The 25,245-nt window shown below is 50.2% G+C and overlaps 9 protein-coding genes across 9 annotated transcripts, besides 43 other annotated features; all 9 read left to right on the forward strand.

Annotated features, from left to right (window-relative positions):
- Positions 1-864: a sequence feature (heterozygous, Esmeraldo-like haplotype).
- Tc00.1047053511693.10 (uncharacterized protein) lies at positions 33-2,585 on the forward strand (the record flags this gene model as incomplete). Its single annotated transcript, XM_808258.1, has 1 exon — positions 33-2,585. The coding sequence occupies one exon, from the start codon at positions 33-35 to the stop codon at positions 2,583-2,585; it is 2,553 nt and encodes an 850-aa protein (XP_813351.1).
- Positions 865-971: a sequence feature (areas merged during assembly that could not be assigned to a particular haplotype. This can correspond to areas where the two haplotypes were merged or to regions with more than two copies in the genome that were merged during assembly.).
- Positions 948-971: a microsatellite.
- Positions 972-3,399: a sequence feature (heterozygous, Esmeraldo-like haplotype).
- Positions 2,595-2,615: a sequence feature (AT_rich).
- Positions 2,648-2,670: a microsatellite.
- Positions 2,848-2,868: a microsatellite.
- Positions 3,005-3,038: a microsatellite.
- Positions 3,065-3,097: a microsatellite.
- Positions 3,158-3,204: a sequence feature (T-rich).
- Positions 3,225-3,268: a sequence feature (T-rich).
- Positions 3,367-3,388: a sequence feature (AT_rich).
- Positions 3,400-4,168: a sequence feature (areas merged during assembly that could not be assigned to a particular haplotype. This can correspond to areas where the two haplotypes were merged or to regions with more than two copies in the genome that were merged during assembly.).
- Positions 3,456-3,475: a microsatellite.
- Positions 3,685-4,401, forward strand: Tc00.1047053511693.20 (hypothetical protein, conserved; the record flags this gene model as incomplete). Its single annotated transcript, XM_808259.1, has 1 exon — positions 3,685-4,401. The coding sequence occupies one exon, from the start codon at positions 3,685-3,687 to the stop codon at positions 4,399-4,401; it is 717 nt and encodes a 238-aa protein (XP_813352.1).
- Positions 4,169-4,480: a sequence feature (heterozygous, Esmeraldo-like haplotype).
- Positions 4,461-4,495: a microsatellite.
- Positions 4,481-4,850: a sequence feature (areas merged during assembly that could not be assigned to a particular haplotype. This can correspond to areas where the two haplotypes were merged or to regions with more than two copies in the genome that were merged during assembly.).
- Positions 4,580-4,600: a microsatellite.
- Positions 4,650-4,670: a sequence feature (AT_rich).
- Positions 4,746-4,780: a microsatellite.
- Positions 4,851-4,868: a sequence feature (heterozygous, non-Esmeraldo-like haplotype).
- Positions 4,869-4,910: a sequence feature (areas merged during assembly that could not be assigned to a particular haplotype. This can correspond to areas where the two haplotypes were merged or to regions with more than two copies in the genome that were merged during assembly.).
- Positions 4,911-8,688: a sequence feature (heterozygous, Esmeraldo-like haplotype).
- Positions 5,201-5,273: a sequence feature (T-rich).
- Positions 5,668-5,770: a sequence feature (CT-rich).
- Positions 6,136-6,176: a sequence feature (T-rich).
- Positions 6,324-9,311, forward strand: Tc00.1047053511693.30 (hypothetical protein, conserved; the record flags this gene model as incomplete). Its single annotated transcript, XM_808260.1, has 1 exon — positions 6,324-9,311. The coding sequence occupies one exon, from the start codon at positions 6,324-6,326 to the stop codon at positions 9,309-9,311; it is 2,988 nt and encodes a 995-aa protein (XP_813353.1).
- Positions 8,689-9,118: a sequence feature (areas merged during assembly that could not be assigned to a particular haplotype. This can correspond to areas where the two haplotypes were merged or to regions with more than two copies in the genome that were merged during assembly.).
- Positions 9,119-9,322: a sequence feature (haploid, Esmeraldo-like haplotype).
- Positions 9,323-25,245: part of a sequence feature (heterozygous, Esmeraldo-like haplotype) that runs on past the window's edge.
- Positions 9,438-9,490: a microsatellite.
- Tc00.1047053511693.40 (hypothetical protein, conserved) lies at positions 9,949-11,748 on the forward strand (the record flags this gene model as incomplete). Its single annotated transcript, XM_808261.1, has 1 exon — positions 9,949-11,748. The coding sequence occupies one exon, from the start codon at positions 9,949-9,951 to the stop codon at positions 11,746-11,748; it is 1,800 nt and encodes a 599-aa protein (XP_813354.1).
- Positions 12,016-12,050: a microsatellite.
- Positions 13,021-13,041: a microsatellite.
- On the forward strand, positions 13,300-15,468 carry Tc00.1047053511693.50 (hypothetical protein, conserved; the record flags this gene model as incomplete). The annotated part of the gene is made up of 1 exon (XM_808262.1): positions 13,300-15,468. The coding sequence occupies one exon, from the start codon at positions 13,300-13,302 to the stop codon at positions 15,466-15,468; it is 2,169 nt and encodes a 722-aa protein (XP_813355.1).
- Positions 15,622-15,656: a microsatellite.
- Tc00.1047053511693.60 (hypothetical protein, conserved) lies at positions 15,970-16,554 on the forward strand (the record flags this gene model as incomplete). The annotated part of the gene is made up of 1 exon (XM_808263.1): positions 15,970-16,554. The coding sequence occupies one exon, from the start codon at positions 15,970-15,972 to the stop codon at positions 16,552-16,554; it is 585 nt and encodes a 194-aa protein (XP_813356.1).
- Positions 16,922-16,956: a sequence feature (AT_rich).
- Tc00.1047053511693.70 (hypothetical protein, conserved) lies at positions 16,989-18,881 on the forward strand (the record flags this gene model as incomplete). Its single annotated transcript, XM_808264.1, has 1 exon — positions 16,989-18,881. One exon carries the CDS (start codon positions 16,989-16,991, stop codon positions 18,879-18,881), a length of 1,893 nt encoding a protein of 630 aa, XP_813357.1.
- Positions 18,883-18,905: a microsatellite.
- Positions 18,967-19,009: a microsatellite.
- Positions 19,696-19,725: a microsatellite.
- Positions 19,875-19,908: a microsatellite.
- Positions 20,090-20,138: a microsatellite.
- Positions 20,985-21,038: a sequence feature (T-rich).
- Tc00.1047053511693.90 (electron-transfer-flavoprotein, alpha polypeptide, putative) lies at positions 21,150-22,115 on the forward strand (the record flags this gene model as incomplete). Its single annotated transcript, XM_808265.1, has 1 exon — positions 21,150-22,115. The coding sequence occupies one exon, from the start codon at positions 21,150-21,152 to the stop codon at positions 22,113-22,115; it is 966 nt and encodes a 321-aa protein (XP_813358.1).
- Positions 22,350-22,398: a microsatellite.
- Positions 22,530-22,612: a sequence feature (T-rich).
- Positions 22,857-22,878: a microsatellite.
- Positions 23,007-25,184, forward strand: Tc00.1047053511693.100 (long-chain-fatty-acid-CoA ligase protein, putative; the record flags this gene model as incomplete). Its single annotated transcript, XM_808266.1, has 1 exon — positions 23,007-25,184. The coding sequence occupies one exon, from the start codon at positions 23,007-23,009 to the stop codon at positions 25,182-25,184; it is 2,178 nt and encodes a 725-aa protein (XP_813359.1).

The raw sequence follows: 25,245 nt of genomic DNA on the forward strand, positions 1-25,245 counted from the left end.
AGTACCGCGGGTACTTTGAGTTTGCCGTGGTAATGAGCGGGAAGAAGCAGTCGAAGCTGAAAGTAACGGTCTACGATGAACTGAAGAAGCGAGTTGTGTACGAGACGAAAGACACGTGGCCCTCCGGCAGGAAAATGGCGCTGCCGCCCGGTGATTACTGCGTGCATGCGGAGCTGGTGTTGCCACGCCTGGATGGGTCAACCCTTCTTCTCGATGCTGTCAAGGCGCAGTACTCTATTGTTCAGAGTAGCGGGAGTACGTTGTCAACGCCGACACCGCTATCGGGGCAAATGCTACGGGAGGAGTTGGCATCGTGTGCCAGTCATGTGCAGCGGCTGAGCCCATACTCAGCGGAGGGGGCAATAGCCCTCGCCGCGCGCGCTGATCTTGTGGACGGGGGCGAATTGGCGACTCGTTTGGGCTCATTTCCCCCGTCACGGAGGAGCATGTCGGAGTTCAATGGTCGTTCCTCCGTCAACGCTGAATCCGTGGCTGGGGACGATGCGGCGAGTGTGTGGCGCAGCCCTTCTCGCGGGACTCCCAACCCGGCACTTCCGCGTATACGCGACCCGACACCAGCGCAGGCACTCAGGGCGTTTTCTGAGTTGCCATCGAAGAGGGCCACACCATCTCTTGCGAGGGTCCCTTTGCATGCGTATGAGACTGCAGAGCCAGAGTCACCGTTCTCCTTGCCGCAGCGGAATATCTCCTTGACAGCACACCCATACGCGCCCTCTGAGGCCGGCAACGACGAAAACACTGCACCGGCCGCCTTCAATCCGGAACCGCAGAACGCCACTTCCTGGCTTTGGAAGCTGTCCCCAACACCTGTCAAGGAGGAGAGGGTGATGAAATCCTCACCGGGGTCCGTTTATGCGATGGCTATCGACGAGCCAAATTCAAGGCAAATGAATTACGAAGAGACCCCTCTTGTTTCGACGCCTCTCCAGCAGCAGCAGCAGCAGCAGCAGTCTGATTACCCCGCGGACTCTGCGCGGGGCTCGGTGCACACACCTCTCCAATATGAAACTATCGCATTACCCTGCTGCAACGAGGGCGTGGGGGTTCGTCCTGTCAATGCAGTAAATTCTCCGGATCGGTTGCATGCGAATGAACAGGCGGTACCCTTTTCGTACAGTTTGCCAGCCGAGAATGTTGAAGAAAACAAAAACCCCTTGTCATTTCGAGAAACGACGCCTCTTTTTGTGCGTGCTGAGCCGGTACGCAACAATGAAGAAGAAAAGATAAGCAGTTTGCCGAAGCAGCCGAATGCCGAGAAGGAACAACAAACTCTCCATTTCGCGATACCGACTTCCACGAATGATTCCTCAGCGGAAATGGTGAAATATACCCCACCCGTGACGATAAAGGATAACCAAGAGAAATCGCCAAACCGGGGCAGTGCGCAACCCACAAGCCCGCATCTTCCTTCTAGGAAGGAGGGTCCCACTTTTGTTGTACCACCCCCCGACGTCATTGATGTGCATGAGCCCTTTTGCCTGGCGCTTGCTTTCGGTTCTCCAAATGCAGCAACAACGACGAACCCTGTTTTTATTCATGTGCTGGTCGAGGAGGAAGTGGAACCTGGAGTTAAGCCGGTGGAGCCTGTGATTTCTGTGGTGCCCGCCACGTTGGCCGCAGTCCCAACCCGGGCAAGAGGGATCAACTACCGCTGGGTGTGCTCGCCTTCGATACGTGCAAACGGGCGTACTGGCTTGATGGAGTTACTGGGCGGTGTGGCGGGGAGGCCGCACACTGCCATAGCAATCTCCACGGTGTGCGTGGGTCCTTCTTGCGATGGCCAAACACTCTCAGGCATTCAGTTTGTGCTTGATAACGTTGAGCGGATAAGTTCGTGCCAGTTTTTTGTTTCTTTTCGAGAAATTGAAGAGATGAGCAACGAGGAAGAGGAAGTTACACAAGAGGAAGCAAGCGTGAACGAAGATGACAACAATGGGGACACCGCCAAAGCGCAGGACAAAAGCAGGCAAACGCCCACATTGGACGATCGTGCACTGGGCGCCGAGGTTATATACAACTCGTTGCCGTATATTCGTTGCGTTGTGGACGAAAATGGCGAGATGACACTTGAAGTTCAACGCAAGAACTTCGTGGTTGCGTGTGAGCCCGTTCAGAAAGGCTCTCGTGTCGCCATGTACTTTGGAACCATCGCAACTAACAGTAAAGCCGCTGGCGGCAACGTTGGAGGACAACAGCCGTATCTTTCTGTTCTTGTGGATTATCGAACAGTATTCCGTTACGTCGTTCCTTTTGGAAAGGTTCCGGAAGCCCTGCGTGTCATTCTGATGAGCAGCGTGAAATCATCGACGGATGCGGCTGACTCAGGGGCCTGCATGCGGCTACGGGAAGTGGAGCTTTTGTCGCAGCAGCGCAGGCTTGTGGCATTTGCCGATGAAGTGTGCCTGGACGACGCAAAAGCGAGCCAAATAAGTGACAGCATCCGAAGAAAACAGCAAGAAGAGGGACCAAATCAGCATGGCGCTGGGAGGCCTGGATCAGTTTCAGCGTGGGTGGCGGGGCAAAACCCCGGAATACGCGCGTGGCGTCGTGTGACACTTCTTTGATGTGTCCAGTAAATAAATATATATATATAACCTTTTTTGTTGTTTTTGTTTTTTTAGCGCACTTTTTTTTTTTTTTTTTTTTTTTATTGATTCTTTTTCCATTCTTTTGATTTAAATTTTGCTTTTTTGTTGTTGTTCCGCTTCATGCGTGGGAAAGAGAAGGGTGAGGATGAGGACAGGTGCCGCATGGCTGGCGCCAAAAAAAGGAAATATGAAGTGAGGAAAAGTGAGGAGGAGAAAAAACAAATATATCGTATCGTCGTGTTTTTGTTTTTGTTTTTGTATGTGTGTATGTGGAGGAATGTCAATGGGTTGGCAGCTGTAGCAGCTGGGGAGTATCACGGACAGGTGTGTGCATATGCGTTCACCGTCTATAGCGCAAGGTTGAGAGAGTAAGGAAACGGAAAGGTAGTGGAGGCAAAACAGAAAAAAAAAAGGAAAAAAAAAAAAAAACGTGAATGACCCGAGAAGGGCGAATTTTATTGTTTATATTATTATTATTATTGTTATTAAAGTAAGCATGCATGGCTCTTTCTATCTGTCTATCTATCTCTTGGGATAAGTTGTATCCATTTTTTATTTTTTTATTATTTTTTTTTTGTTGTTGTTGTTTTGTTTTCCTGACTAAATGCGGGGCAATTTTTCTTTTTCTTTTGTTTTTTGGTTTTTATTTTTTTTCTTTTGTGTCGTGTCTGGCGGTGGGGGGAGGGGGGGAGCCATGACACTAAAATTCCCGTTAGCCATTTGCATGAGTGCAAGCACGCGTGTGTATCTCGTCCTCTTTTTTTTTTTTTATTTATTTTGATGCCCCATTGAACGCATGGCACTTTTCATGCCGCGTTGCAAATGAACAGCTCTCTTGACGGCATGTTTTTTTTTTTTTTTTTTTTACTTCTCTCTTTCACGGGATTAGCACGCACCTGCCCAAGAGCTTGTCGCCGAGTAGAAGAGTTTGCAGAGAGAGAGAGAAAGGGGGGAAAAAACAAAACAAAACAGGAAAAGAAATACTTCAGGGAGGGGAAAACACAAACACAAAAAAAAGAAGAGAATTGTGCCGAAACGACTAGATTTAAATAAAGGGAAATTGGTGGACAGAACGATGCTTGCTAATATTGGGCTGGAAAGTGAAAGCCGCGTGCGTGAAAACCGCATCCGTGGCCGGCGACATGTTCCCCGCGATGAGACATTTGGGCAACAGCCAACATACATGACAGCACCATTTGCCGTTCAGCAGGAACCCTTGCGGAACCCGCGTTCTACAGCAATGCCGCTCCCGCAGGACATTTTGATGTCTGAAGAAAACGAAAAGGGGAGTTTTGCAGCCAATTATGACATTCCGCAGCCGCAACTGGGAGAGGAACGACTCTCCAAGAGTGGATTAAACATTTTCTCGTGGAACACAGAGGCCCCAAAGGCTCTTCCCTCCCGTGTTCGACGGGAGCGCGATGCGGAAGAGCTGCTTCGGCTTAAACCGCTGGACGCCGAGGTGCAGCGCGATATTGAGGTCCGGGAAAAATTTGAAGGCAACACGCATAGCCGCTTTTTGTGCTTCAGTCAGGATGGAGAAGCCGGCAAGCAGCTGGGATCCCGCGGAAGGGAAAGACACCGCCTGCCGCAGACAACGCTTGCTTCTGCTCCGGTGCTGGACGGAATTTCTTGCAACCCCAATCCAACGGGTGATGCGGTGCCACACGGACGGAGGCGCTTCCCCCCAACCGCTTGTCCCAATGAAGGGATTGCTGGATTTGCAGGGATGGGCATGGGCGGTTTTGGAAGGCCGCACAAACCCGTGGGAAATGGCGCCAATGGCTTTTGATCGCCCAGAGTCATCAGACCACAAGAATAGCAAATAGAATACAAAGAAAATAGCCACGGATATATACATATATATATATATATATATATATATAATCGGTCTGGGCCTTCTCGGTGGGGTGAAAGTGATGATGTAGTTAGATAAATTTCTGTAATGTTTAAGGCGGCCCGATGAATGGTTTTTTTTTTTTTTTTTTTTTGTGTGTGTGAGAAAAAAAGTAATGCGTTTGTATTAGAGTGCGTGCGAAGTAATTTTTTTTTTTTTTTTTTCTCCCTCTCTGTGTGTGTGTTTGCTTGTCCGTCTGGGCACGTGTGCGGGAAGAAGAGGCGGCAGTGCCATCACAATTTTATTTTATTTTTTTCTTTTTTTTTTTTTTTTTGGTGGCCAAATGTCGGAGCGGAAACGGAACAAACAAACAAACAAAAAAAGGGAATATATTCCTCCTTCCCCAATCCCTTGTTTTACTGCCAGAGACAAAGAAAGGACGGATGGGCGAGTGGACAACGCCCACCCAAAGAACCGTGCTTTTGGCGGGGAAGGGGAAACATGTTGCGGGCCGGTGACGAGAGAAGGGCCCCGGCAAGAGAAAAGGGGAACATGCTTACATCTGTAAAAAGAGAGGGAGATGTGTGTGGCTGTCGGGGGGGGGGGAATGTGAACGCACGCCAGGCTATCAACGATGGTAAATAATGCCAAGAAAAGAAGAAGAAAAAAAGAAAAAAAAGAGTATGAATGAATGGTTGATTGAGTGCAGGGGGAGGGGGGGAGGGAAGACGCCCGTTGCTCCAAGCAAAAAACGTTTATTTTTTTTTTTTATTGGGTTTTTTGGGGTTGTTGTTGTTGTTTTGTTGATCTTTTTTTTTTTTTTCTTTCCCACTCTCTCTCCCGCTGGAAGTGTTTATTTCTTTGTATCCGTCTCTGAGGGATTGCAAAAAAGGGGGGAGAGAGAGAAGAAGAAAAAAAAACGGTCTGGCCGTAGGGGACACCCAAAGAGAGTACCCGCGTGATGTCTTCTTCTCAAATTCCCCCCCCCCTCCCCAAACACACACACAAAGTTTGCTGCAAAGCGTACGTTTGGAGGGCGCATTGCAGCCCACGTGGACACTCTGCCGGGGGTACTGCATTTATATAAAATAAATGTGGTCACAATGACGACACGACGAAACATATATTCTTTTTTGTTTTTTTGTTTTTGTTTTTCATCCATATTGGGGGGAAATGTAAAGCGTAGAATATTTGTTGCATCTCCACGTGGCTTTTTCCAAATTCCTTTCTTTCTTTCTTGTTGTTGTTTTGTTCCCCGTTTCTCCCGGTATTTTGTTTTTCTTTCTTTCCCCCACCCACCCTTTCTTTGTGTTTTTTTTTTTTTGCAATTTTATGTTTGTTTGTTTGTGGTGCCCTTGTCATTTGTTAAGCTGCGTATCCGTCGAGGGACGATAGAGAAAGAAGAAGGGAAGTAAAAAAAAAAAAAAATTTTCCCTTGCCACTCTTTGAGTGGTTCATTCCATCTTTTTTGTTTGTTTGTTTGTTTTTCCTTCTGTCCTTTTTTGGGGGGCGGACGGGGCCGTTGATGTTGAAATGATAAGTCCTCTTGACATCTGTTTGGCTGACTGTATCTTTCTGTTTTATTTTTACCCTACCCATCATAGTGGCCTCCTCACAACTTTCATTTGCATGTTGGCATACGGCGCGCCGGTGCAGTGGACAAACGTGTGGGCTAGTGGCATTAACTCCTTTTCTTCGTTTATTTTTATTTTTTTTTTTTTTTCTGCTTTGCTGCATTCCAGAAGGTGGAGAAAACCGCCGGGGAGTTGGGGGCGGGTGGGCGTAGGAGGAGATAGTCAGGGCGAGGGCGAGGGGAGAATCACAATCGCATACGCGTTGGCAGTGTGGCTTTCGTGTCTGTGTGGCGAAGGGTAGTTATGCAGCAGCGGTGCGTGCGACATGTCTCCTCCCGCGTTGACTGGCTGCTCCGTGGCTTTGGGCTGACGTCTGGCAGGCGATGTTTCGCATCCCCGAGGCTGTGCTGTCAGGGTCGGCTGTACGCGAGTCAGTCATCACAGTTTGCCATTGAGGCAGAGACCCTCAGCCATCACTGCAACAGCAACAGAATCAGCACGGTTACTTCTTCTGTTGCCCCTGATTCCTCTTCTAGGCGTGATGGGAGCAACCACTCGGCACCGGCGCAGAGCAATGAGGAAGGGAAAATAAGTACCTTGCTGCGTGCATGGGATCTACAGCAGGTGCTTTTTGGCCTCAGGGACTTTCAGACGGGAGTTGTAACATACGTGGAAGTGGAGGAACGATTACGCGGCATGCGGCTAATGGATGATTGGATGATCCAAAAACTATTTTTGGAGAGCGGCTGGGTGCGTCAGCTGCAAGAGAACGCTGAGACGGCACCCCAGCACCACGCTGTGGTGGGCGAGCAGAAGATTCTACGCTACATGCTGCATCGTTTTATTTCAGACGAAACCATGTGGCGTGACGATCTGCTTGCCTTATTGGAGCTCCTTTTTACTTCTGTGGACCAGTCAACATGCCTTTCTTTTGATCGTACGTCTTGTCACACCGCATCGCACCCCTGCACGACGTCAGTGGATAACTCTGCCTGCGGCCACGAAGATGATCACAACACAAGTGAATTCTCGGTGAGAATTCCAGGCTCTCTTTTTAAGGAACCCGAAAAGATGAACTTCTACTCGTATGGCTTGCAGAATGTCCTGTGGGAGTTCCTGCAGGAGGATGCATCTTCTTTTGAAGACACCTCGGCACTCTGGCGCGTTTCTGTGGCATCCTATCGCAACCTGTTGTCTCTACCCTCGCCGCAGCGGCCGCCGTTTAGTCGATACGAGTCCCATCCTGGTATATTGGGGGCGGAGTTTGTAGGGGCAATGCGCTCTAAGCAAACTGAGAGCCCCAGGGAGAATTCGGATGAAGTGGCACTTGGGGATACGCCTCAAGAGCCTGTGGAGTGTGATTTGCCGAATGACGGGCAGGAAGAAACGTCGAGAGACGGCGAAGACGACAAAGTGATGATGATGATGAACGATGAAAGTGGGAACTCGTACTTGCGTGATAGGTTCTACATGAGTGTGATTGAGCCGGGTGAAGTTTCTTTTCCCGCAGGAGATGCCAGGCCGAGTGGTGTTTTGTGTAGCGCCGGAAATGAGCACTCACCAGAGCGGCATTCAGGTGTTTTTCCGGCCTCTTGGCGAGGGGAACGCGAGATTCTCAACCCCGGGAACGGGGAGCTGGAGGATATTCACCTCAACCACCTCTGGGGTATATTTCAAAAGATGAAGCTGGAAGACAGCATCGACATGTGCCGTGCAGTGCGTCATGGAAATCTGGAGAAATTGAGGTGGGAAGTGTTTATGGACGTCCTTGCCAGGAAAGGTCTTTTGTTGCTTTTTTTTGCCCGCGACGAGGTGCGGGCGTTGACCCCACCACACCTGACATATCGTCGGCTCAGTCGACTGCATCAAGAACTGAAAGTAATTGCCTCATGGACTTCCACTCGTGGCCACTGCGTGCCCCCACCATCACTCCCATCGTTTGAGGATCTTACTCTCTCCTCTCGACTCTCCTTCAGTTGCTTCGCTCAACTGCATGCACCCGTTCAACGTCATTTGTACGGATTTGCCACCCCCAGTGTGTCGCCAGCGCATTTATACAGTCGATACTGCGAGAGTTACTCGCAGTCTCTCGTGCAACCAAACGCACTTTCACAGGACGGCAAAAAAGAAGATGCGGGTAAAACGATTTCATGTGAGACGCCTACCGCGTTAGAAAAGCGTCAGTTTCCACGATTTGAGTGCCTTAGCGAGCTCCAGCGAATGGCATTTTATTATTCTTTTCACGATGAAGTGCCCCACTTCTCCCCACAACCAAACGTAGATAACAGCTGCAGTACCGGTGCAGTATATAACGTGGGCATTAACCAGAAGTACAGGACGGAACTCACTGAACCAGAGCTGTCCGACGAGCCTCCCGTCGCAGTCAAGCAGCGTGGGCGGCCGAGAAGGGCGACACTGACGGTGCCCGATGCATCCGACGAGCCTCCCGTTGCAGTCAAGCAGCGTGGGTGGCTGAGAAGGACGACGCTGACGGTGCCCGATGCATCCGACGAGCCTCCCGTCGCAGTCAAGCAGCGTGGGCGACCGAGAAGGACGATGCTGACGGTGCCCGATGCATCCGACGAGCCTCCCATTGCAGTCAAGCAGCGTGGGCGACCGAGAAGGACGACGCTGACGGTGCCCGATGCATCCGACGAGCCTCCCGTCGCAGTCAAGCAGCGTGGGCGACCGAGAAGGACGATGCTGACGGTGCCCGATGCATCCGACGAGCCTCCCATTGCAGTCAAGCAGCGTGGGCGACCGAGAAGGACGATGCTGACGGTGCCCGATGCATCCGACGAGCCTCCCGTCGCAGTCAAGCAGCGTGGGCGACCGAGAAGGACGATGCTGACGGTGCCCGATGCATCCGACGAGCCTCCCGTCGCAGTCAAGCAGCGTGGGCGACCGAGAAGGACGACGCTGACGGTGCCCGATGCATCCGACGAGCCTCCCGTCGCAGTCAAGCAGCGTGGGCGACCGAGAAGGACGATGCTGACGGTGCCCGATGCATCCGACGAGCCTCCCGTCGCAGTCAAGCAGCGTGGGCGACCGAGAAGGACGATGCTGACGGTGCCCGATGCACCCGACGAGCCTCCCGTCGCAGTCAAGCAGCGTGGGCGACCGAGAAGGACGATGCTGACGGTGCCCGATGCATCCGACGAGCCTCCCGTTGCAGTCAAGCAGCGTGGGCGACCGAGAAGGACGATGCTGACGGTGCCCGATGCATCCGACGAGCCTCCCGTCGCAGTCAAGCAGCGTGGGCGACCGAGAAGGAAGGTGCTTTCCACGTGAGTTGACTAGTATACGCGGTTTCTTTTTGGTTTTTGTTGGCTTTTCTTTGTTGTTGTTTTGTTTATTTTTTATTTCAAGAGAGCACAATTGCCATCGCAGCTATTTCCATTTTTATTTCTGTACGTTTGTCTGTGTCTGTGTGTGTGTGTGTGTGTGTGTGTGTGTGTGTGTGTTTGTGTTGGTTGTATGGGTGTCAGTGGGAAGTCGTTGGGAGTCTTTGGTGTCTCCTTTGGTGGTGTATCTTGTGTTTTTTTTTTTATTGCTGCGTTCCTTCTTGTCCCTGTGAAGGACCACAGAAGGAAGGAGGGAAGGGGAGGAGTGTGTGTTTGGGGAATTCCCAACAAGTGCCCCTTCATCAACCTTTTGTCATCCCGCTTTATTTTTTTTTTTCTCCCCTTTTATATTCCGGGTTTCATTTTGTAGCTTACGTTTTGTTTTTGTTTTTTTTTTTTGCGTTTTATTCAACGCGCTCGCCCTCCCTTTTAAGTTCGGTAATTAAACAACTCCGTTTGGGGAGTACCGCGCCACCTCCACAACATATCTCGGGAGGAAACAGCGTTCTATTTTTTAAAAAAAAGAGAGAGAGAGAATTTGGAAGGCAAACAACTCCGAGAACCGAGGGGAAGTGCTTGCCAACATGATGCGACGAGCCTTTTCAGTTTTTTTCTGCCTCCCGCGCTGCCCCACGGCGCTGCCTTTGCTCAGCGACCAGACGGTGCGCTTCTCTGCGCGTTGTGTGGCGTCGTACCCGTCGCCTGGGACAGTCCGCAGCGATCCCAGGAGCGGCCGCAAGAATTACAACTACCTCAATAGCAAGCGGCTTGTGGAGAACGAGAAGGGGCCTCGCAGCCGCCGAGCGATCCGCCTGCGTGATGACGTCTTTTTCCACCGCCGCATTCAATTCCGTGAGGAGATAAACAAGTGCATTGAGAACGAAATTCGCTATTTCCCCGAAAATGTGAAGAGGTATGTGTTTTTTAAAAACAGTTCGCCAACAGCGACGGGGAATGGGTTCCAAGGGATGCGTAAGGCTCCCGGTTGGGTCCAGCGACGCATCTTGCAAATTGTGGAGGACGAAATCCTGAAATTGAAGAATCGGGGTCATCTTGTGGAGCTGATTGAGAGCACAGGCACGGTGCCGCCAACCAAGGAGGAGTGGGCACGGTACACCGACAAAAAGGGGCGGATAAATATCAACTTGTACCATCATTTTTTTGTGGAGAAACACCTCCGTTGCTTCTGCGTGGGAAAGAAGTGTACTGAAAAGCACAGATTACTTCAGGCATTCCTGATTTTGAATAGAAATAACTTTGACGTATGCCCTCCGTTGTTTACATGGTCACTGCGTCAAGGGCCTGTTCGTGACGAAGAACTTGTGGAGCGCGGCTCGCAAAAGGAAGTGCGTGACATTATAGCCGAATTGGTGCAGTTCCAGCGCTCAAGCGTCATGCGGGCGTTTGAAAAGTTGTCACCGAGGGAGAAGGAGGCGTTGCTGATGCAGGCGGAGGGTAAAAGAGAGGAACTTCGCCGTGAATACGAACAGGAACGGCTCTTTGGGTCCAAGTTGATGTGTGGTGTGGCTTCACTAAAGGAGGTTCGATCCATGACGAGCCCGGCCATCAGCTATTACAACCAGGAGTATTACAAGTATGTCATTCGGTGCGGGGGCTCTGTTGAGGCAACGCTGAGGCAATCAAAGGACGAGGTGCCAAGTTGGTTTGCACTTCCGAAGGAGACAAAGATGAAGTACTACTGCTTTGAGCGATCCAGTGAAATGCATCCTATTAGCGGGGCGCATCTCTACTTCCGCTACTGTTCTCGAGATTACGGTTTGTCCCGTGAGGATTCGGTGGGAAAGTGGTCGATGCTGTCGGAGCTGCAAAAGGCGGCACTTAACTTTTGTTTCTACTCGCCAATATCTGCACCACGTCGGTCTTCATCGGCCTTCCGCCGTTTTTACTACAATGAATGTTATCGGCACGGTCTTATGATGACAGGGAGGGCCTGCAGCAACTACGCCTTCCTCAGACGGGCACGCAAAATATGGATGGGCATGAGTGCGGATGAGCGCGCAAAGTACGAGGACACGGAATCGTTCTCTTCCGTGTTCCCACTGCAACCGTTGTTTTCATCCAGAGCAAAAGGAAGCAACGCTTCAAACAAGCAACGTCTTCTTGAGTCGTCCACTGCCTCTGCTTCTGCCAGCACTACTGCGGAGAAAGTGGAAACGCTGCGGGGGAGACAAGAGCCTGTGGCGGTGAGCAAGAAGAACGATGCCGTGGAGGAGGAGGATGACGAAAACGAAATGTTTTACTTTAAGGACGAGATCATAAACGACGATGGAACTCAAGAAGAAAACCAAACGTACGACGCAAAAATACTGTCGCACATGAAGTTGCGTACGGGGAAAGAAGAAATTCTTGTCTTTAACATTTAGATTTCCCCATCCTCCCTTCACCCACCTGCACGCACATGCACAAGCAACTCTGCATTGCGTTTAATGCTAGACGTTGCTGTTGTTGCTCATTGTGGTAGCGGCGCGGAAAAGGGTTTTGTGCCCAGTTTGTCTGCATCTATAGAGTGGACCAAGGAAATCACTTGTACAGTTACCGGAGGGGTGAGATGAGAGTCGATGAGATGGCGTGTGCCAGTTTTAGATTTGTACAAACTGAAGAGGAACGACGGCAGCACTGCCCCCCACCCCAAAAAAAAAAAAAAAAAAAAAAAAAAAATAAGAAAGGAATTAAAATAAAAGGCAGTATTTTGTTTTATTTTGTGTGCGTGTGTGTGTTTTTGTGGGGGGGGGGGTTTTGTATGCTTGCGATTATTGCCGCCTGGGTGTGTATGTTGATCGTGAAAGAGGGAAGGACGGCATCCCCTCCGTGTTGTGTTCCTTTAAAAGGAAAAAAAAAAAGGGGGGGGGGGGGGTAAATATTTGTGGGCCGCACGAGCTGCCGCCTGAAATTCTGCCGTGTTTTTTTCTATCCCGTTTCTTTTGTTGATTGAAGGCGAAACGAGAGTACTGCGTCATGACGACCAGTGCACATTATAGGCAATGTATGGGGCTATTATCGTTTTATAGTCCCGCAGATCGCCACAACTGCGCGGAGGCGTTGATGGAGCAGTGCCGTTTTGCGCGGTGTCCATCACCGTGTGCAGTGCCCGTTCCTGTGGGCGGTGGTCCTTGCGCCTCCCGCCAGGAAACGGCAAAGGTTGGCTTCGGCTCCCGCAGTCTGGTCGCGTCGCCATTCAAAGAGCAGTTAAGGGATCGAACCGTGATGGGCCAAAGAAGTCCACATGAGCAATGCCATCTCCCGCCGTCAAGCTTTCAGTCATGGCGGTTTGCTGGAAAGGCCGGCAGCCGTGACTATTTCTCCATTCCGCGCTCCGATGCCTCTTGGGGTTCCTTAATGCAGTCGGCGTCTCGGCGGGAGGAGAAGCGTGAGCTTCAGCGTCTAGAGCGCGAACTGAAAGCGGAAAGGCTTTAGATGCGTGCTGCCCTCCCTAGAACTCCCCAGCAGCTGAGATAAAGGGAGTAATTACTTTTGTGTGCATGCTTAATTTCTCTTTGTCGAAAATTGTAACCCTTTTCGTTGTTGTTTTTTTTTCTTGTGTGTTGCCTCTGTTTCCTGTACACTATTGTAACTGGATGCTGCGCCACATGGCCGGTGCAGTTATTCCCTCCTGCGATTGATCCCTCTCCCTTTTCGTGTGTGTGTGTGTGTGTGTGCTTAAGCAGGCATGTACATTCACCACGCCGGGGCATTGAGACAGCGTTACCGAATTGTATAAAGACCCTTTTGTTTGTTTTCCCTCTTTTTCCTCTTTTTTTTCTATTTTCCTCCCCCCACTGTGTTTGCGTTCCGCATTACGACGCCGGTGCGGACTTGGTTTTATTCATGGCTTGAATGGCATCCTAGTGGAAGTTCGGTTGGAACCGGTGATTGTTTACGCCGAAAATAAAAAGAAACTGCGTGCAACTGCGGAAATGACGCAAAGCAACATTGACCAGCGGGCGTATGAGACGCTGCGGAGTCTCGGCTGCTCAGAGGAAACGGCATCTCGACTTCTTTATCGCTGGTGGCCGGATATTGAGGGTTGTGTGGAGGAATTGCGGCGCAGGCGTATGCCATCTCTGATGGCGCTTGAGGTGTTTTCTCAGCAAAGGAACTACTTTCGCAATTTGAGCAAGTCCATGCTACCGATAGGCAAAACCCAGCTGCCGTGCTTCCGCGAGGAACATCTTGATGAACCTAGCAGTGGCTATCCGACGCTCACGTGGGGTGAGGTGGCGGAGCGAATCAACAGTAGTCCCGAGGTTGAAATTTTTTTTCTGGATGTCGAATCTGGCATCATTACGGATTTTGACAGCTACGAGGAGTATTATCAAAACAACATTCTTGCGGAGGGGTTTATGGACATCGTGGCGTTTACCACCACCGTGGACGGTCTTGTGCCCCTGGTGGACTACCTGCACGCCAGACATTTTGGCGGAATGCAGCCGCCTCGTGCCTGTACTCTACGAGGACCCTGTGTCTTGAGCAGCAACGGGCGTAGTATAAACTTCACATCGGGAATTTCCCTTGGAAATGATGTGACAAGGACGATAAGAAGTGAACAAGTTATACTGCAACCCCCCCGCAGACGTACCCGAATCCTCTTGGGGAACGATGTACTCACGTCAGTCAAGCAAAGACAAGATAAGGATGGTATGCAACGGGCTCTGAAGGCCCACGGTCTGACGCATATTCGCGGCATTTCTGGATTTAGCGCCGCGGATGCGAAGCGCTGGAGACGGGAGCAGAAAATTCCATTCCCCGTTATTGTTAAACCCGTGAGTGGCGCAGGATCGGAGCTGGTGACCATTTGTTACAGCGACGAAGAAATCGACACCGCCTTTTCTCTCACACGTAACGTGAAGACAACCCAAATGACGGATGCGTCTCATATGCTCTTGCAGGAATACATTGAGGGACAAGAATACGTTGTGAACATTGTGAGCTACAACGGAAAGCATGTTGTCTCTGATGTTTGGAAAAGCTGGAAGTATCCCATTTCGTTGTACAGCACAAGACTCCTTCCTTCTGTGGAGGAGAGACTCAGACGTGAGTATAAATGTACGGGGCGTGGCAGACTTCCGGTTCAACAAAACAGCACGGCACTTTTGTATGATCGTATTGAATTTGTGCATAACTTGGCGGAGTTGGATCCGAGCTCTGAGGTAAGGCGCGTTGTGGCGTATACCCTTCAATGTGTTGATGCCCTTGGCATGCGGCAGGGATGTTCACATTGCGAAGTTCGCATAGATAATCGTTTTGGTAGTGTCTCTCAGGGAATGCCGATCCTTATCGAACTAAATCCACGCATGCTTGGCGACACCCCTCGCGCTACCCCTCTTGTGGGATACGATCAGTACATGCTTTTGATGTATTTAGTTCTTTCTGCCGCAGCCATTCCCGAAGAAACATTTTCTCCCGTCCACTGTTGTAGTCATAACAGTGATGATGGGAGAAAGAAGGAGGAAGATATGCAGGGTCTACTCCCGTGGCCACCTGCCCCGCTTCTATATAAATCGCTTGCGAAAGAAGTCTCTTGTCACGTTGTTTTTTTGCGCGCCGCAGAGTGCAGTGTGGTGTGCAATCCGTGTATTCATGATATAATTGCTCTGCCAACATTTGCGTACTTTACGCGAGGCAACATTTTTGACCATTTGGGAAAGTTGGGCACTTTGACATCTGTGGAGAAAACGGTGGATCTTTTAACCTCACCTGTTGCATGCGTTCTTATTGGTCCTGTGGAGGAAATTCGTCGCGATACCGAGTACATTCGCCGCGTGGAGAACAAGGACCTCACGGCGTGGTTGCCGCTTCTGAATGCCGCACTGGAGCTTCGCCCAGCCTTCCAGGGACAGGCAAGCACCCTCCCCTGCCCTTGCTCCGAGAATTCAGGTGACACAAAACTCGCAAAAAAGGAGAGGAAGTTGCGCCCCGCAAACAATACCTCCAGTTTCAATGCTGCCGTGGACGACGTTGTGTCATTCTTCACACGGATGGAGCTCCCGCTGTTTGTGCCTGTGGATTATTTCCTTAAACTGAAGACTTTAGGTCTTGAGCACCTTGTGTTGGGAGTTAGCGGGGGCGCCAAGGACAACGCTTGACGGGCAACAACCAGTGAGGTGGGTGGAGAAGAAAGAAAAAAAAGGGGGAGGGCAAGGACTGGATATATATATATATATATAGGCGCATGATGCGGCAAGTAGAGGGCTCTAATAGTTTGAATCCCCTTTTTTGCCCTTCATCTTGATAGTTTCTGTGTGCGTGTGTGTTTCTGTGTGTGTGTGTGTGTTTCACTGCGTGCGGTAAGAAACACATGCACGCAGACTTCTTAATTTTGTTTCTGGTCTTGCTACTCCCCTTTTACTTCTAGCTCGGTATGTATTTATTCAATTTTTCCCTCCACCACTCTTGCGTTTGTTTACACACATCATGGCATTTGGGCTTTTTGTGATCGTTTCATGGTTTATGATACTTTCACTTTTTTTTATTTTCCTGTCTTTTATTCTACTTTTGTGGCAGCCGCCTTTTGACACGTGTGGGGGACGTATTGAAAGGAAAGTTGGGGGAGGTCGGAAGGAGGAATAACGAGAGGGTGGCGAATAATGGCGGTCTCCCCCCTTCCGTCGCATCCTCCGCTCTCTGTGCCGGTGGCTGTGGTTGTCATGGGCCCCTCGGGCACGGGCAAGAGCACAATTGGTCTCCGCCTTGCACAGGAGCTCGGCTGGGACTTTGCAGAAGGTGACAATTATCACCCCGCGGGCAACGTGGAAAAGATGGCGTCGGGTGTGCCTCTTAATGATGAGGACCGCTTGCCGTGGCTGAAAATTCTGCGCACTGAGGCCATAGAGGGTGCGTCGAGGGCGGCGGCAGGAGGCGGTGTCGTGCTTGCATGTTCCGCGTTGCGAGAGTCGTACAGGGACGTGCTTCGCTCGGACCACTTGGGCGACAGTGGAAGAGTGAAGGTGTTCTTTGTGGAGCTTTTTGGCGACATCGGGTTCATTTCCAAACGCCTGCAGGGGCGTCATCATGCGTATATGCCGGCTTGTTTACTTGCATCGCAGTACGCCACGTTGGAGCCGCTGCGGCCGGAGAAGGGCGAGTTTGGGGTGCGAGTATCCGCGGCGTTGGAACCCGAGAAGATTGTGGAACGTGTCGTGGAGGAACTGAGGCGGTGGCTGCATCTTTGACACCGCGCGGAGTGGAAGTGCGTTCCATAGTTGTTGTTGTTTTCCTGTTGTTGTCACCGGATGTGCGCGACTCTTTCTCTTTTCTTCGCCTCACGTGTAATCCGACTGTTGGGGGTTTTTGATGCCTCCTGCCCCTTTTCTTTCTCTCTCTCTCTCTCTCAGGAAGAAAAAAAGAAAAATAAAAAAAGGCTGAGAATACACGAAAGAAAGAAATTAAGACGCATCTGCGTGTTGGGGGAAGGGAAACAGAGAAAACAGAAAAGAAACGAAAAGGGGAGTTGGCATAAATAGACGGAGGCACTCACACATTGCGCACGCTCAGCGACATTGACGTCCACCATAACAGTGACAAAAGCAGCCAAAACAGAAAATTTAAAATAAAATAAAAAAACATATTTAAAAGGAAGAAAGAAAAGCGACCCAATTTTGTTGAAATGTCAGCCAAGGAGTATGAGAAAACAGCGCGGCTGGCCCTTGAATCCGTCATTGGGTTTGGGGGACGAATCCCAAACAGTATTATTGCCCACCCAGATGGAGAAAACCTCGTGTATGGATTAGGTGCATGCATTGTTATTCAAAAGGTAAATGATCGATCCGCCTCCAGCTTTCTCTACGGACACAACGACAAGATCAGCTGCATCACTGTGAGCTCGAGTGGGCGTTTCGTTGCCTCTGGACAGGTGACACATGCGGGATTTCAGGCAGACGTTTGTATTTTTGACTATGATGAACGCCAGATGGTGCATCGTATGCTTCTCCATAAGGTGAAGGTTCAGGCGCTTGCGTTTTCAAAGGATGAGCGGTATCTCGTTTCTATTGGTGGCGTGGATGACAAGGCTGTTGTGGTGTGGGATGTTTCAACAGGACGTCCCCTCTGTGGTGCTCCTGCCCACCATACAGAATCCAAGGCGGTGGCCTTCTTTAACAGTAATTGTGAAAAACTCATTACTGCTGGTGTGGGGTCACTTCGTGTCTGGACCATTGATCCAGACGACCGCAAGATGAGTCCAAGTGATGTCAACATGGGAACCGTCCGTCGATGCATCACAACCATTGTCGTGGAGGAAACGGATCGATATGCCTATTGTGGCACCACAAGCGGTGACGTGTTATGTGTTCTGCTGGAACGAGATGCCAATGCCTTCAAGATGAGTGGTCCACAAAATAAGTTACCAGGCGGCATTAATTCCATGATTCTCACCCGATCTGGTGACGTTCTGGTGGGGAGCGGCTCTGGTGAAGTGACTTTGCTTTCCAAGATTAACCTGACGGTGCTCAAATCGGTAACCGTGCAAGGAGCTGTCTCAGGGATTGCCGTTGTCCAGCAGGGTTTTATTGTGGGTACAGAGGAGAGCAACGTGTACCTTGTAGAGAGCGGAAATTTCAATGCAGAATTGCGCTTGACATGCCACAGCGATACGGTGAATGATGTCGTATTTCCAGAGGGCTTCAGTGCTCTCTTCGCAACATGTTGTGGACCCGACATTAGAGTCTGGAATGCATCCAACTCCAATGAGCTTCTGCGTATTCAGATTGCCGGGCTCCTGTGTAATTGTATTCAGTTTACAAAGGATGGCTCTTTGATAGTCTCCGGCTGGGATGATGGTAAACTGCGCGCGTTTGGTCCACAGTCTGGCAAGCTTGTGTTTGCTGTCAACGATGCTCACAAGAGGGAGGGAATCAAAAATATGGGTGGCAGTTCCTCTGGTGTGACCGCGGTATGTGTTGACAGTACATCCGAGCACATTATTTCGGGCGGTGCAGACGGCCTTGTCCGGTTTTGGGAGGTGCGAGGCGCGACATGTGAGTTGGTGGCCTCCATGAAGGAACACAAGGCCACAGTGAACGCCATATGCATTTCAAAAAATAATCTGGAGTGCGTCAGTGCCAGTGATGATGGCAGCTGCATTGTATGGGATCTGATGCGGCATGTTCGTCGTGATGTCATCTACTCTCAAACAAGGTTTCGGGCCGTGGAGTACTTTGTAGATGAAAGCCAACTGCTCACAACTGGAACAAACAAAACCATCACATGGTGGGACACGGTTGACTGTGGCGCCATTCGTGAAATCCCTGGCAGCAAGACGGGTGAGGTGAATAGTCTCTCCATCTCCACCGATGGTCGCTTCTTTGTCACTGGTGGCAATGACCGCATCGTGAAGGTGTGGGGCTACGACGAGGGTGTCTGCGTCGCCGTGGGGTTGGCGCACAGCTGCAACATCCAGAAGGTGCGGGTCTCGCCTGACAACAAGAAGATCGTCTCCGTCGGGGACGAGGGGGCAATTATGATTTGGTCCGTGGGCGACCTCGACATTCACTCCCTGTAAGGCAGCAGCAGCAGCAGCAGCAGCGGGGGGAAGTGTGTGGGTACATGGGAAGGGCAACAGCAATGGGAAACATGGAAAAAGGGGGAAAAAAGGAAAAGAAAATGAAAAAAAAACAAAACGAAAAGAAATTCATCCGGTGCGGTTGGACCGCCGCGCCGCAAAAAAAAAGGGAATTGATGTGGCGCCGCAAGAACACATAAAGCAAACAAAAAAAAAAAAGGGAAAAAAAAAGGTTGAGGAGGCAAGTGATGGTGCCGGTGGGGTGGAAAAGGTGGGAAGTGGAAGGGAAAAGGAAACATGCGCCTTGTGTGCATCAAGACTTAAAGAACGAAACAAAGCAACGGAGAGTGATGGAATGGCGGCACATGTACCAATCGATCGGGGACGTGAAGAGTGCACCGGCGCCGGCACCCAAAAAAAAAAGGAAAAAAAAAGGGGGAGTAAAATCACGCAATGGAAGGTGCGCTGCAAAGAAGAGGGCAGACAAAAAAAAAAAGGGAAAAAAAAAAACAAGCAGAAACGCCCTCACTTCTTCTGAATGAACCTGTGAATAGATACGTACATGCACGTGTACATATAGACCTATATTTTCTTGACTTCTTACACCACATTATAGAAATTTACGGAGTGAAGCGGCTTTTGTATACAAAATGGCGCCTTTCTTTACTCCTTTTTTTTTTTTGTGTGTGTGTGTATTCGTTTTTTATTTCCCTCTGCCCCTCCTCTCGTGTGTGGGTGTGTGCGAGTTCTTTTTGTGTTCTTCTTGCTGCTTCCATTACATGTTTGTTACGATCTCTTCCATTTACACCGCGGTTTTTTGTTTTTGTTTTTTGTTTTCGTTTTTTGCATGCGCATGTATGAACTTCTCCTTGTTTTGTAGTTCTTTTTGGATTTGTTGCTGCTTATGCGGCATTCCTCTTCCCCCCCGATCCCACCATCATCCTCTCTCTCTCTCTCTTCTCTTTCTTCTCCAACTCTTCCTGATTCTCCATCTTTTATTTATTTTTTTGTTTTTGTTTTTGTTTTTACTGAGATGTAAATTTGCTTTGCGACATGTATCAAGAAAAAGAGGGCGGTGGAAAGTCACACGTGTGTCTTTTCCAAAATTGTTTTTCTCGGGTGGGAATGGCCCGCTCCTTTTGCATGTCACTACGCATGGCCGTATTGTGTTGATGGGTGGAACATCCTCCTGGGGTTTTCCCTCGACATTTCTTTTTCTTTATTTTTTTTTTTTCTTATTTTTTTCTTTTTTATTTTGCTCGGCAGACCAAAGAAGGAGGGGAGGAGAACAAATACGTGTTGGTGCCGGCAGAAGTGCGCATTGACCCATCGGGAGTTTACTGGGGAGATGCTTCACTGAACCCCTGTTTTTTTGTTTTTTGTTGTTGTTTTTTTTCACGTCGTGCGCAAGTTCCCTCTTCGCCTGGACGAGCAAAGGTCGCACGTGTGGCAACGGCGACTCCCCATCGTTCACCTTGCGAACAACATGAAGATGGGAGGCTTGTTTGATGCTGGTGCTCATCCCCTGCGGGGTCTTTCGTTCCACGATGAAGTCCGTGCTCCGCCGGAATGGGTGACTTAAAAGTTTTATTGAGGCAAGTGGAGAGAAGGCGTTTCCAGTGCTGATGTGCGCTGAAGAAATTTGCCCCGCTGTTTAAAACATGCCTCTACTCTGTGGAATGGGCTGCATGTGACCGAGCACGTCGTTCACCGCCATGGGATGAGGTGCTGCAGCGGAAACACCTTGAAGGCGTTTACAGAGCGTTCAAAAGGTGAAATTGGATGTGATGCCGTCGAGTGCGTTGAATGAGAGGCAGTCGGTTGGAAATGAATAGAGTAGTGAAGAAAAAAACATGGGAGGACATCCGGGTGGAATCGCCATTTCTCTCACTTTTTGTATTTGTTGCTCCCATGCCTACCGGGCAGCAGGAGATGATGTAATTTCATCAACGTTCTCGTAAGCGCGGGGATGGAGGAGACGCAGCGGCGGTTGGCGCCGATGATGATGCGGATGATGCCTTTTCTCCGTCTGCTTTATGAAGCCTTGGCCGAACATGTGCCCGTGTATTGCTGTCGGCGGCCGCGAATGAGTCTCACCTCACCCTTTTCTTTTTTTTTCTTGTTGTTGTTGTTGTTTCTGTTTCTTCTCCCTTTTTTCTGCAGGGTGCAGCCCTTCACGTAAAACGCGTTGCATTCATTTACACAAGATCCCCACGAAGCAGCAACTTTAAAACCACACCTAGAAAATTGGAGAAGAAAAAAAAAAGGATGCTGCGCCGTACTCTCTCTGCCATGGCCGGCAAGGTGCTCGTCGTTGCTGAGATGCACAATGGTAAGGTGTCTCCTGCCACACTCGCCGCCGTGACGGCGGGAATGAAGGTTGGCCCTGTCACCGCACTTGTCGCCGGAAAGGACGCCACGAAGACAGCGGCGGATGTCGCCAAAGTGAAGGGAGTTGAGAACGTGCTTGCCGCAAAGGGTGACCAATACGAGAAGGGTCTGCCCGAGGAGTATGCCCCCCTCATTGCATCTGTGGTGAAGGATGGGTACACACATGTCTTTGCAGGCACATCCGCGTTTGGAAAAAATGTGATCCCTCGTGCTGCAGCAAAAGCAGATGCGATGCCGATCTCAGACGTGACAGAAGTGAAGGATGACTCCACTTTTGTTCGCCTCATGTATGCTGGCAACGTTGTCAGTACGGTACGGTCTTTGGACCCGGTGAAGTATGCCACCATCCGCGGCACCAGCTTCGAGCGCGCGCCGCTGGATGGCGGTAGTGCCCAAACGAAGGAAGTGGAGGCCACGAAAGCGGAGGGAAAATCCAAGTGGATTGAAGACACCGTCGCCTCGAGTGAAAAGCCAGACCTGCAAACGGCTGCCAATGTCGTTGTCGGTGGCCGCGGTCTGAAAAACGCCGAGAACTTCAAAATTCTCAATGAACTCGCAGAGCCGTTGAAGGCGGCGGTGGGTGCGACTCGCGCCGTTGTAGATGCCGGCTACTGTCCGAACGAGATGCAGATTGGCCAGACGGGCAAGACGGTGGCGCCGAACTTCTACCTTGGCTGTGGCGTCTCCGGGGCGATTCAGCACGTGGCTGGGATGAAGGACGCGAAGGTGATTGCCGTCATCAACAATGATGCTGACGCGCCCTTTTTTCAGGTGGCAGACTACGGTCTTGTAGAGGACCTGTTCATTGCTGTGCCGAAACTCACATCTCTGGTAAAGAAGTGAAAAGAAAAATAAGAAGTGCACATGGAAGAAGAAAGAAAGAACTGCTGTTGGGGGAAGTTCATGGTATGAGGGGAAAAAACGGGACTTACTGTGGGAAGTGAGGAGAGTACATGTGCAATGAATTCCCTCATCCATAGGCCTCTCTAGTGATGTACAATCAACGAGGGAGAGGGACACGCTTGGAAAAAAAAAATGAAACAACACGTCAAGGAGAAAAAAATGTATGAGATATACATATTATATTATATTATATTATATTATATTATATTATATTATATTATATGTGCTTTCTCTCCATTGGCATAAGGGTTATTTACGATGGATTGCTCGGTTGAGTGGGGAGAGGAAGGAAAGAGAAGATTGGAAAAGAAAAGAAAAATATGAGAAGTATTGAATGGTACGCACGCGCCTTACTTTCTTATTTTTTGGCGTTTGTTTTATGTATTTTTTTCTTTTTTTTTTGCAGGCTTTTTTGTTGTTGTTGTTGGTTTCTTTTTGCAGCCGAGGAGTTTTTGCGAGACGGAGCGGCGGGATGTTGAGGTGTGGGAGACCTCGCACACCCACACAAACAAACGATAAGGAAAAAAAAGAAAAGGTGAGTGGTTGCCCCGTCGCAACCGCGACGGTTTGATGTGTTTTCTCTTTTGGGTTGTGTGACTGGCTTTTACGGCGGTGCGGGTCGTTATTTCTGTCCATGCGCTTTTTTTCTACCGACCCGCCTCTTTCCCCTCTCTCCTCGTTTTTGTTTGTTTGTTTGTTTGTTCCCCTGCCCGAGCGACGGAAGAATGCAGGGGGCAACACAAAAGGGCTTTTGTGTTTAGAGAAAGAAACGGGAAAAGAAGGAAAAATCAAAGAGGTAAAATAAAAAAGCGGGGGGGGGTGGGGAGCGCAATGTTTCGTTCTCTTCGGTGTCAGCTTGACAAAGTCCCTTTTGCCACTCTCTTTGGCTACAATTCGATTTTACAGAGCGTCTTTTCGGCGCCTGTGAAGAAGGAGGCGATAGTGGTGGAGATTCCGGGGAGAAAGACCGAACGCTACACGTACGGGCAGCTGCAAAAGGATGTGCTCTCTATGTCAAACGTCATCACCCAACGAAGAGAGGCGTTGATGGTCGCATATGGAGAGCCTTCGCTCAGTTGGGTGCAGCGACCCCGGCCGAGTAACGTGCGAAGTGTCTTTTCGGATGTCAAAGGCGAGGTGCTGAGCTGTGATTTCATGAAAGATGATGGAAGGTACAACATTGCCATCATTGGTGACACGGGGTACACCTTCGTGGTCTCACTCCTGGCGGCATGGTCGCTGAATCAAATGGCTGTTCCGATTTCCGCTTCGCAGAATTATGCGACGGAGTTGTCATACATTTTGGGGCACAGTAGGTGCCGAGCCGTGATGAGCGACACGGCAATGATGAAGGAAAAATTTCCGAGAGAATACGATCCATGTATAGTACGCAGCTTCAGTAGTCTGCGGAATCCCGTGGCGAATTTCCCCTGGTTTTCACGGAGTACATACGATGTAGAAACATTGTTTGATGCACAGACATTACTCGCGGAAATACAGGAAAAGCGGGATGTTTCCGAGGCCTCGACCAGAGTGATTCTACCGGAGCATTTGCTCCCAGAGGAAGAGCGGAATCCAATCAAGGATGCAAAAGACGTTATGGACAGAATAGCACACGAGCAAGCGGCCTCGGAAGGACACCGTGAGGCATGGCGTCAGAAAATGATACGAGAACAGTTTAAAGCGCATTGCATTGTCAATGACGCCGAAGATGGAACAGGTCTCTTTTACGATACAGATCATCTTGATTCGCTTAATGTCGTCCATCGTCATTGGGTAGAGGAGTGCTCTTTTCGACCAAGCAAACGTGATGACTGTGTGATGATTTACACTTCAGGCACTACGGCAAAACCCAAAGGTGCTGTTCATACCCATGCGAGTCTTCGAAATATGGTGAGAGTACTGTGTTCCAAATGGGAATGGTCATCAGAGGACACCATTCTTCACATGTTGCCGATGTATCATATCCATGGGCTTGTTAATATTCTTCTTTGTTGCTTAGCATCCAATGCGCGTTGTATTTTGACTAAATTTGATGATCCAGTTCGTATTGCGCATCGAATGGAGCGGGGAGACATTACATTGGTGATGGGCGTCCCCACAATTTACACCAAGTTGGTTGCTGCGGTCAATCAAAAGATGTCACCCATTGAGAAGACGGGATTCAAAAATGCCGTTTCCCAAAGGGTGCGGCTCATGGTGTCTGGTAGTGCAGCTCTCCCGGTGCCGATCCTAGATGGGTTCCGTGAGATCAGTGGGCACACACTGCTAGAGCGGTACGGTATGACGGAGATTGGAATGGCTCTGAGCCAACCGCTTCGTCCCGTACACAAGCGCATCCCTGGTACAGTGGGCTCACCGCTGCCGACAGTGCGCGTCTTTGTGCATAGCAAATCTCCCCTCGCAAGGGAAGAGGATGAAAACGCAGGAGAGGGAAGAAACACGACGAATTATGACGAGATTGGCCAACTCGCCATCAACTCCAAATCCTTGTTTGACCGCTACTGGGGAAATCCCGTGGCGACGAAAAAGGAACTCGTTGTGAGCCAAGAGGGTCGTCGCTACTTCAACACGGACGACACCGTCGGTGTACGAACGCCCCGGGATGAAAAAGAGGATGCCGTCTTCACCATTCTTGGTCGCTCTGGCACCGACATTATAAAGTGCCGCGGCTTTAAACTCTCCGCGTTGGAAATTGAGGCCGCGTTGCTCTCCCGCAGGGACCTTTTCTTCGAGATTGCCGTCGTAGGCTGCAAGGACGAGACATTGGGGGAGGAGGTGGTTGCGGTTATTGCAGCTCAGCGAGCGGCGCTGAAGGCTTGGGGGATTCCAACCAATTTTAAACGCTTTGAATCACCCGAGCTCAATGAGGAGCTGAAAGGAGTCGCACGTGGTGTTCTCGCGAGCTACAAGTGCCCGGGCCGATTCATCATTCTGCCGGAGATCCCGCGGAACCCCACAGGAAAGGTGAACAAGAAGGACCTCAAGGAGAAACTCTCGCTGGGGTAGTCTCAAAGGGACGGTGCAGTGCATCCCAGGGTGGAGGAGTGCGCTGCCCGCCGAAAAGGGG

The sequence above is a fragment of the Trypanosoma cruzi genome, genomic scaffold, assembly GCF_000209065.1.
Source record: "Trypanosoma cruzi strain CL Brener 1047053517157 genomic scaffold, whole genome shotgun sequence".
Lineage (NCBI taxonomy): Eukaryota > Euglenozoa > Kinetoplastea > Trypanosomatida > Trypanosomatidae > Trypanosoma > Trypanosoma cruzi.